The following is an 11,862-nucleotide window of genomic DNA, read 5'->3' on the forward strand; positions in this document are numbered from 1 at the left end:
GATATGACAAATAATGTCTTAAGATTTGAATAAGACTCGGCCTTTGAGCCGAAACTCGAAAGAAGAAAAGACGAAACTGTACAGTAGAGGGCATTTAAAGTAGAAAAACAAATATTAATTTTATTATAAGCATATGAACTCTTTAATACCTCATATATCTCAAGCAATACATTTCTCTACAGCTTTAACTTGAACTGACAGGCATACTTCGTTCAGAGTTTCAAACGTATTAACGTTACATAGAGACGCTAAGCATTTGTAAAAATATTCTTTCATGTCCAATGCAATATTTACATGCATTTTAATAAATACAGATTATTCCAGGTCCTACTTCACGTAGACATCCGTTTTAAATAAAGAAACAATAACACATATCATACACTGTATATACTAAAGATTTCATAGACTCTCAAAACTGTTTATGTACTAAAAGATCTATTTGGACAGTATTTCTGAATAAATAAACATAAGGTGCCAATTTGAGACAAATTACATGAATGCAAACTGAAACCACCAATTAGCAGACATCAACTTTGCACGGTCACATGCGTATCCTGAATTTAACCAAAACCATTGTGGTCACCTTGCATATATACCACCTTATCAAGTAGAAATCAAAGATAACTCCACTTGCGAGTTAAAAGTCAAACTAATTATATAAACAGACATAGATTTGACTTTGTTTGGTGGGTACGGAACATCATGACATTGATGCCATGTATGATTTGGAGAGTGAAGTACTGTGACAAAACAAATAAACTAGTACATGGATGATTTGTTGGTCATTTTTAGTTTTTCAGACTCCCAACTGTTTGTTTAGCCTGCTTAGTGCATCTCCAATGATGTCCAACTCATGTCTTAGTTCTTCCACCACGTTGTTAATGCTGGTTGTGTCCTTCAGGACGTCTACGCTCTGTGTGTACGGATTGTAGCGCACTGAGAATGGCCGCTTGATGGTCTTTGCAAACTCCCTAAAAAATAAATTCAGATTTAAATGAAGACTATAGTACTATACACTCATATTATTGCATTCACTATAAAAGTTTCGTTTTCTATTGCCTACACACCTCATTTTGACTTTTGCTTCCTCAAAGGTGTCCGAAACAAAGTAGACGTCCTGAAAGGTGGTGATGATGCACTCCTGTTTGCTTGTCACATTGGGGTCAAAGGGCAAGATCCTGGCATTTCCGGAGAGTGCATGCTGGATGAAAAAGAAACAGTTCGTCTCTATTTATAAGGTGAAAAACATGCATCATGCATCAGGTGGAGAAAGCTTTTGTGGTTTATTACCTTCAGCTCGCTGATGGAGGATAGCAGACCGGCCCCATAGGCTCTCAGTTTCCCTTCTTGCTTGCAGAGGCCAAACTCCACAGTGAAGAAATAACACTGAAACGTGAATGGAATTGTTAATATTTATGTGTTTGTAGTATGTTCACGTCAAAATGGCTCTCACCTAAAGGTTAAAGCTAAAGGCCTGGGGTTACTTACAGTGGCGAGTTTTTGTACAGAGTCATCTGATGCTCCCAGTGACGCGAGACCAATCTCCTGACTGAACTGAGCAAAGCTGGGCTCAGCCAAAAGTGGGACATGTCCAAGCAGCTCGTGACATGTGTCTCTAAAACAGATAGATGTGTTCACATGATCACCTGCTTTGAGTAACAATTTCTAAACCAGTACAGTTTTGCTATCAAAGATAAAGTCTATAGCATATCTACTATAAAATATAATTGTATTAAGGTGAACTAAATGGAATTGTGTAATTGTGTAATTGATTAATAAGTAATTAAATAATTTTTTTAATAAAAAACTATGTATACAATAAATTAATCAAGAAATTAATTTATGCAATGATTTATATATTATATTATATATATTAGAATTATATATTTTTATAAAATAATATTTTTGTATTAATGTGTATGCATAAAAATATATTTTTATATTAAATGTTTTTATATATTTGTTATATACACTTTTTTATTATAAAAATCATAATAATAAAAAAAATTATATATCATGTAAAAATGATTTTTATTCAAATATTATATTTATTAAGTATATATATATATATATATATATATATATATATATATATATATATATATATGTAATTTAACTATATATGGGCAAATAGGTAATATATATTTATTTTTGAATTATTTTTATGCATAAAGATATACAGAAAATGTGTATTTTAGATGCATATACATAAATACATTTATATATATATATATATATATATATATATATATATATATATATATATATATATATATATATGCGCAATCACATATGTATATATAATTAATTAATACATTTTATATATATATATATATAATAAGTAATGATACATATTTCTTTATTATTTTTTTATTTTTTACATAAAGATATACAAAAAGGTATATAACATAAGATATATAGAAAAAGAAAAAACATTTAATATAAAAATGGATTTTATATGCATTTACATAAATACAAACATAAATTAGTATATGTACAAAAAATGTAATAATATCTAAATATCTAAATAATCTTTTGATGTAAATATTTATATAGTACAATGTGTATATAATAAATTTAAATATAAAATATATAAGTTATAAAATACGTTTGTATATATCACTTAAAATATATATATATATATATATTAGAGATAATTTAAAATTAGATCATTTTAATTTCTTTTTGTATTTTTTGAGAATTTATTTTATAGATAAATATACAACATAGACAAATAACATGTATATTATTTATATTAACATTTACTTTTAATTAATATTATATATATATATATATATATATATATATATATATATTATATATATATATATATATTATTAATATATGTACAAAAAAGTCATAATATGTAAATAATATAAATATAATATTTATATAAATATTTGATAAATATAAATACACCAAACAATGTGTGTATATATATATATATATATATATATATATATATATATATATATATATATATATATATATATATATATAGGAAAATTGTATTTCTTTTTATACTTTTTAATGAATTTTATTTTATAGATAAAAATACAAAATAGACAAATCTATTTTATTTATATTCATATTTATTTTTAATAATGTTATTAAATAGATATATATATATATATATATATATATATACACACACACACACACACACACACACACACACACACACACACACACACACATACACACACACACATATACACACATTAAATGTAAAAGAAAAATATATATTTTATATAGTGTGTGTATATACAAATTCAAAAAAAATTTTATATATATAATTTAATGTAAAATATATTTTTTTGCAAATGTATTAGAGTGACAGTCATACAAACAGCATCATTAATAGGCCTGCATGTATTTATATCATAGGTTTGCTAATATATATATAATATATATTCGATTGTAAGTACTCACGGCTCGGGTGTGTAGAGTGGGTCTGAGCTGTGTCGGACATACTGAGTGCAGTGAAACACACGAAAGGCCAGACCTGCCAAAAAGTCTCGTGGGGAGAGATACCCAGCCACAGGCCTGATGGTGAAGCCAGTGCGCTCTGAAACAGTTAACAAAACAAAGTTATAAATAAAGTAGTCTATAAATCCTGAACAAACCCTTTACCTGACATCCGTTTCTCTCACCTTTGAGGAAGCGCGAGACGTCCTCCAGCTGTGGGATGTTGTCCTCGCGAACGTCACAGTGTTTGATGAGCAGTGGCAGGTTCTTCAGGTACTCGCGGCAAGCGTGTGTGGGGTAGAGTTTATTCAGCTCCCTAAACACCACTCCCCATGTTTTCACCTCCTCCTCTGTGAACTCAATACGGGGAATGGGATCTCCACTGATGGAAGAGGCAAAATTGAATTACACCTGAACACAAGTTTGTTTTATTAAATGTACACTACAAGTCAAAAGTTTTTGAACAGTATGATTTTTAATGTTTTTTAAAGAAGATCTTCTGCTCAACAAGCCTGCATTTATTTGATCCAAAGTACAGCAAAAACAGTAATATTGTGAAATATTAAAAAAAGATAATTTTTCAGGTTTCTTAGATGAATAGAAAGTTCAGAAGAACAGCATTTATCTGAAATAGAAATCCTTTGTAACATTATACATGTCTTTATCATCATGTTTGATCAATTTAAAGCAAATGCTAAATAAAAGTATAAATTTCTATAATTTCTTTAGCCCAAAAAAATAAATGTTCATGCTAAGAGTGCAAAAACATTATAAGAATTTAATTTAATTTAATTTAATTTAATTTAATTTAATTTAATTTAATTTAATTTAATTTAATTTAATTTAATTTAATTTAATTTAATTTAATTTAATTCATCAAAATCAATACTGGCAATAGAGTTCAAACCAAAATGCCAAAAGATGTCCAGAAAACCGTTAATATTAAATTAATTAGCAAAACTTTCATGCTAAGAGTGCAAAAACCCTTCAGATATATCAATCAATACATTTATCTTATAGAAAAATTTTAAAAATACATTTTTATTTTTATTTTATATTATTTTATTAAATGTAATGCGTTCGCATTTATCAGAATTTACTGACCAAAATGCTAAAAGATGTCCAGATAGTCTTTAATATTACATTAATTAGCATTAAATAGTATATTTATTAAAAAAAAAATATATATATATATATAACAATAAATGCATTGTTTTAATTTGATTTAAGAATCACTCCTTTACTGGTAATAAAATATTGTTAAATAAAAAAAAACAATCAATCATCAATCAGTCAATACATATCTATATGTAATATTGTAGAAATAATATGTGCACTTAATTTGTTCAAACCAAAATGCCAAAAGATAAAAAAAAATCGTTAATATTGAATTAATTAGCATTAAATTGTATATTTATTTAAATATATAAATAAATAATATAACAATAAATACATTAAAAGTAATTTTATATCTGTATGTAATATTGTAGAAATAATATTTGCATTTAATATTGAGACATATGAATTCTCAATAATTTAATTTAATTTAATTTAATTTAATTTTTAATTTTAATTTAATTTAATTTAATTGCTTTTTCATCCCTTAAAATCTACTGGCTATGACTATTCATACGAAAATGGCAAAAGATCTTTAATAATCTGTATATTCTTTAATATAATTTTATAAAACAACATTTAGAACAATCCTAAAAAATATAGTGTAAAAAAAGGTATAGTGTATAATGTTACAAAAGCGTTTTATTTCAAATAAATGCTAATCTTTAGATTTTTTTATTCATCAAAGAAACCTGAAAAAATTCTACTCAGCTGTTTTCAACATAATTAAAATACTAAATATTTTTTTGAGCAGAAAATCATGTGACTCGAGTAATGGTGCTAACAATTATTTTTTTTAATTCACAGGAATTAAATTTTAAAATATATCCAAATAATAAACAGTATTTAAATAGTAAAAATATTTCAATATTTGACTGTTTTTGCTATACTTTGGGTCAAATAAGTGCAAGCTTTAAAAAGCATAAAACATCTTACTGTTCAAAAACTTTTGACTACTAGTGTATATGTTAAAGCACATTTAAAAACTTACTGTTTGTAGTTCATAGCCAAGTCTGCAAAATACTTTCTCCTTTTGCGATAGACATTGTCCTTGAATCCCTGTCAGAACAGAATTATAACAGTGAGCGACATGATGCCATGATACTGGTGATATAAATCGATATTAAACGTTGGCGCTTACTGGATGATCCGCATCCAGGTCTGATCCATACATCAGCACACGGTTCGCACATTTATCCAGATCTGAAATCTTCTTCGGGAACCACGGCACATTCTCCATCTCTGTTCAAGAAGTATTTAAGAATTGAGTATTTGTATAGTCATTTAAATATCTATCTGTTATTGTTATTAAGTCATACCGCTTTCTTCAGGCAGGCGGTTGTCGGGCGCATCCATCTCGAGCACGTTCACGTGTTTCCTCAGCAGCTGAATGATCTCGTGCAGCTGTTCGCGGTTGCTGTCGCAGTCCACGAAGATCTCGAACTCTGAGTTGCGCCTTTTGGATTTCCTGGATTCGATGTGCACGAGGTTGACGTGGTTTTCCTGTTGATTTATATGATGGTTAATTTAGGAATATTGAAACATGCAAGAAACCCCAACAAAAAAACAATCTGCTATTCACCTGGAAAAGTTTTAGTGCCTTGACAAGCCCACCGACTTCATTCTTCAAAGAGAACACAACAGCAGCCCGACCCCTTTCTGTAGAGGCGGTTTTGTTGTCTTTATTCTCCTCGATCTTTGGAAAAGCAGATTTGTTCATCTGTAAAACATGAATAAAAGCACAAAACATAAATAAATGTGATTCGGTGACCTGATTTTATGGATTAGATCAGGTAGAATTAGTAAAAATGATGGAGAGGATTTTGTTTTTTTCATTTTTTGATTGACATTTTTACATTTTGACTTGATTTTTATGTGGCGCATCAACAACATCAGCCCACTTTAAATCCAACCCTAAGTCATGCGCTCATGGCTCAGTCAGATCATGTGGATTAAAGACTGTGGTAAACAACACTTAATCACTGAAGGCCACGCATACAACTTTCTTTTTATTTGTCTGAAGGTTTTGAGCTTTCCTGTTAAGAGTGCAAAAACTTTTAAGATATATACATTGATATATTTATCTTATAGAATATATTTAAATATATATTAAATACAATTTAATTATATTTAATCTTATGCATTTATCTGATTAAATTATATTTTAACTTTTGCATTTATCAAAATATACTAACCATGAGAGAATGACTATCACTCCTTTACTCCTTTATGTCCAGAAAATCTTTAGTATTAGATTCATTAGCATTAAATAGTATTAAGTAAGTAAGATAACAGTAAATGAATTATTGCGATTTTAACATCTTTATGCAATATTATATTATTAACTTAATTAGCATTAAATATTGTTAAATAAATAAATAAACAGTAAATATATTAATTTAATTTAATTTTATTTTATTTTATTTTATTTAATTTTGTTTTGTTTTATTGCTTTTGCTTTTGCTTTTGCTTTTGCTTTCCTCAAAATCTACTGACCATGGAAGAAAAATGCCAAAAGAATGTCTAAGAAAATAAAATCTAGTATTAAGTTAATTAGCATAAAATATTGTCAAATAAATAAATAATGAAATATATCTCTATGTAATATATACATAATATTGTCATTTAATATTGAAAATATAAGAATTTAATTTAATATACTTTAATTGCTTTTCCCTCAAAATACTGACCATGAGAGAATGGCCATCACTCCAAATCAAACTCCCAAAAGATCTTTAGTATTAGGTTCATTTGCATTACATATTGTGAAATAAATAAATGAATAAATAAATAAATAAATCAATGTAATATTGTAGAAATAATATTTTATTTTATTTTATTTTAATTTCAAAATCTACTGACTATGAGAGAATGGGCATCACTCCAAACCTAACTGCCAAAAGATGTCCAGAAAATCTTTAGTATTAAGTTAATTGGCATTAAATATTGCTAAAAAAAGTAAACAAACAAATAACAAAATAAATACATACATACATAAATGTAATATTGGCATTTAATATTGAATCATTTTATTTTATTTTATTTTATTTCCCTGAAATTCTACTGAGAGAATGGCCATCCCTTCAAACCAAACTGCCAAAAGATGTCCAGAAAATTTTAAGAAAAAAAAGTTAATTGGCATTAAATATTGCTAAAAAAAAGTAAACAAACAAATTACAAAATAAATACATGCTTGCTTACATACATACATACATACATGTAATATTGTATAAATAATATTGGAATTTAATATTGAATCATTTTATTTCATTTTTTCGCCTCAAAATCTACTGAGAGAATGGCCATCCCTCTAAACCAAACTGCCAAAAGATTAAAAAATCTTTAGTATTAAGTTAATTGGCAATAAATATTGCTGAAAAAACAAATAAATAAATATAAACATACATACATACATGTAATATTGCATAAATAATATTGGCATTTAATATTGAATAATTTATTTGTTTTTTATTTAATTTAATTTAATTATTATATTATATTCCCCCCTCAAAATCCAGTGAGAGAATGTCCATTACTTCAAATTATTATTATAGTGAGGGCCATACTAAGAATTTATAGGCCCTGCATGTATTATATTATAACTATAAATACTATCAATTCTGTAATTTGTGCTCATTTTTACTTTATTATCATTTTTAACTCTATTAGAACTAAAAAATCAAAGTGATCAAAACATGCATTTACCTAGAATTTTTTGAGGCAGCAATTAACCTCAGGTTTTAATTGTAGTCATTTTAACAGACTGTAGTTTTCTAATTTTTTTAAGTTTTACTTATTATCGGTCACTGATGGATTTGTTTTTAAATAATCCTAAACGAACAAACTCCAGTTGTGAACAGGTCATCCGATTAAAGGTGCTGGTTCCTGCGTCAGTTCAGCACCATGGACAGCGACAGTCATCATGACCTGCTTAACATAAGCGCCAGCAGAGGGACGCTCCTCGAGCCATGTCCCAAGGTTGCAGACATGGGATTAGATTCACCAATAATTATGTTTGGTGAAAAATATAAATACATATATATAAAGTACATACATGCAGACATATTAAAACATTTTTACATATATTTTTGTAATATCGAGCCAAGTAAGATTTTTATTTAATTTAGTTCATTTTGCACCCCTTAAAATCTACTGAGAGAATGAACATCAGCTACTAGTAATTCATACAAAAATGCAAATAAAAAAATCTTTAATAGTCTTTAAACAAATATTTAGCATGAAATTGTATAAATATAGTATAAATTAATTATTTATAATAAAATAATCTTAAAATTTCCTACATTAAACATGCATTGCATTTTATTTAAAATCAAGCCATATAATAATTATTAATTAATAATTTAATTTAATTTAAAAACCGCAAAATAATCAACCCTCAAACGAAGCTTTTTGTCTACTGACCATGCTTCTTTTATCACGCATGTGGGAGAGTAATCGTCCCTGTCCTCGTCTTCCCGACAGCAGGATTCCCGACAGCATTAGTCAGTTGACCGTGGCAGGGTTCAGAGTACTGCGATTCACGTCTCGCTTTAACAAAGACGGGCCAGTGTCTGCCGTCTTAAAACAATCTCATTTGGAGAGCGAGGAAGCCTATTATTAGCGCCCACTTGTTTTAATCTAACTCTGGGATTAGGCTGCAATTAATCACTCTTCCACACACATCTCTGTTAAGTGCACTTATTTTGATGCATCTTTAGATTTGGTGCAAGCTGTCAAGCGCGTAAAACTGAATAGAGAGCATTTGCGCACTTGGATAGCGGTGCACCACGGTATCTGTCAACTATCTATACTTCCTGGAAATCCACATTTGGCATTATAAACCCTAAATAAGATCATTTTTTTTGTTTAGAAACTTTAGTTTTATATTCAACTCCACCTGTTGAAAACCTAAACTCGCACCTTAGTGACAATTATTAAAGATAATATAATTATAAAATGTATGCAGATTGACCAAAGAAGTCCAAAAATGTTTCAAATGATAGAGTTAATTGAAAAAAAAAAAAAATGCGTACCTCATTGTTAAGTTGCTTCTCTTCCAACGTCAGACCAAGGTTCATGGAGTCAAAAGATCGTCCTCTGCGCGGTCCCTCGCTTTTAGTTGAGTACATGCTGATGTTTCTTATTATTATTAAATGAGTTTGTCAGTCTTTTAGCTGTATGTGCTACAATTGTTGTAATACAATGAGACTGTGCGCTTTGCTATTTATGAGGTCCTGAAGAGAGGGAGGAGGGGTGGTGAGTAAATCCTCGTCCTGACAGCAAATGGAAAATGAGCTGCTTCTTACGTCATGGGGATATTCATATGAGAGACATACCTTTTCATATTCTCTTTGACATTCTGCACACACACACACACACACACACACACACACACACACACACACACACACACACACACACACACACACACACAAAAAAAAAACTGTGTGTGAGGAGAGCCGCGTCACTGGCAGGAGTTATGAACAAAAACGCCCACAGGACGGCAAAAAGTCTTGCCTGAAATCTGTCTGAACATAAAAAAAACTAATATTATAAGAGCATAAGCTAGTCATTTTACAGGTGCACTACAAAAAGTTTGGGATCAGTAAGATTTTTAATGTTTTTTATTTAAAGAAGGTTCTTATGCTCATCAAGGCTGTTTATTTGATTAAAAATGCAGAAAAATGTGTAATATTGTGAAATATTATTGCAATTTAAAATAGTGGTTTTCTATTTTAATATACGTTAAAATAGAATTTATTTCTGTGATGCAACGCTGAATTTTCAGCATCATTACGTCAGTCTTCAATGTCACATGATCCTTTAGAAATCATTCTAACATGCTAATTTATTATCAGTTATCGATATTGGAAACAGTTATGCTGCTTAATATTATTTTGAGCCTGTGATACTTTTTTTCAGGATTTTGATGAATAAAATGTTTCAAAAACAGCATTTACTTAAAATAGAAAGCTTTTTTAACAATATACATTACTGTTCAAAATGTAGGGTCAGTACTATTTTCTTTCTTTCTTTGTTTGAAAGAAATTAATACTTTTATTCAACAAGGATGTGTTAAATTAATAAAAAGTGATCTTAAGGATTTATATTGTTGGAAAAGATTCCTACTTTAAATAAATGCTGTTCTTTTTTACTTTTTATTCATCAAAGAATCCTGAAAAAGTATCACAGGTTCCAAAAAAGTATTAAGCAGCAAAAACTGTTTTTAATATTGATAAAAAAATCACATTAGAATGATTTCTGAAGGATCGTGTGACCCTGAAGACTAGAGTAGTGGCTGATAAAAATTCAGCTTCACATCACAGAAATAAATTATATTTGAAACTATATTAACAAAAAAAAAGCATTATTTTAAATTGAAATAAAATGTCATAATATTACTGCTTTTGAAAATATTTTAATCAAATAAATGGAACTTTCATGAGCATAAGAGACTTTAAAAACATTAAAAAAAATTTAAGTGTATATATACACACATATATATATATATATATTTTAACATTTAGACCTCATAAATAAATCATGAAGTCATTTTTAATTAACATTGAACTATTTAATAAATATTTTAAACATAGAAATAATTAGTTTTAAAATGTACAACAGTCAACAAGCATTTTCAAAAAGTTGTCTTGTACAGTGACTCGAGATATAGTTATGTGCTGTTAGTGGGTGATATAAATGATAAAATAAATATCTAAATACTAATGTGTGTATTTCCCTAATAGTGTATAGAACCCTAAAAGGGTCAATTTTAAAATAAATAAATAGATTAAAAAATAAACAGAATATTAAAAACAAATGAGAACTGTGATCTGAGTGGCTTTTTTGTGTTGTAGGTACATTATTTGTTTATTCTATAAGTGATATCTATATAATATAATAATTATAATTATAATTATTAATTATTAAGTAATTATTAAAAGGTAAAGTCTAATACTTGATTCCAACATGACTAATATACACATAGAAGTTCAAAAGTTAAGGTTGGTAAAAAAAAAATTGTGCTCACCAAGCCTGCATTTATTTGATCAGCAATAAAGTAAAAACAGTAACATTGCAAAATATTGTTACAATTTACAACAACTGTTTTCTGTTTGAAAATACATTTAAAATATAATTTATTCCTTTGATGCAAAGCTGAATATTCAGCTTTCCAGTCTTCAGTGTCACACAATCCTTCAGAAATCATTCTATATGCTGATTTGCTGCTCAAGAAACACATAGTAAGCACATGTAGTTAATTAATATTACACAGTA

The 11,862-nt window shown here is 28.0% G+C and overlaps 1 protein-coding gene across 2 annotated transcripts; it reads right to left on the reverse strand.

Annotated features, from left to right (window-relative positions):
* Positions 1 to 30: 30 nt before the first annotated feature.
* On the reverse strand, positions 31 to 9,762 carry tph1a (tryptophan hydroxylase 1 (tryptophan 5-monooxygenase) a). 2 transcript variants are annotated; one of them, XM_073831474.1, is made up of 11 exons: positions 9,007 to 9,133; positions 6,167 to 6,304; positions 5,904 to 6,087; positions 5,726 to 5,826; positions 5,576 to 5,643; positions 3,654 to 3,850; positions 3,433 to 3,568; positions 1,489 to 1,615; positions 1,291 to 1,386; positions 1,068 to 1,201; positions 31 to 971 (listed from the first exon to the last, which is right to left on the reverse strand). In XM_073831474.1, the coding sequence occupies exons 1-11, from the start codon at positions 9,082 to 9,084 to the stop codon at positions 797 to 799; spliced, it is 1,434 nt and encodes a 477-aa protein (XP_073687575.1). In that variant the 5' UTR covers positions 9,085 to 9,133; the 3' UTR covers positions 31 to 796. The 2 variants fall into 2 exon arrangements, with proteins under 2 accessions (XP_073687575.1, XP_073687574.1); XM_073831473.1 differs by lacking the exon at positions 9,007 to 9,133 and adding an exon at positions 9,618 to 9,762 and having other exon boundaries at positions 32 to 971.
* Positions 9,763 to 11,862: the final 2,100 nt, after the last annotated feature.

This window comes from Garra rufa, chromosome 25 (assembly GCF_049309525.1).
Source record: "Garra rufa chromosome 25, GarRuf1.0, whole genome shotgun sequence".
Classification (NCBI taxonomy): Eukaryota; Metazoa; Chordata; class Actinopteri; order Cypriniformes; family Cyprinidae; genus Garra; species Garra rufa.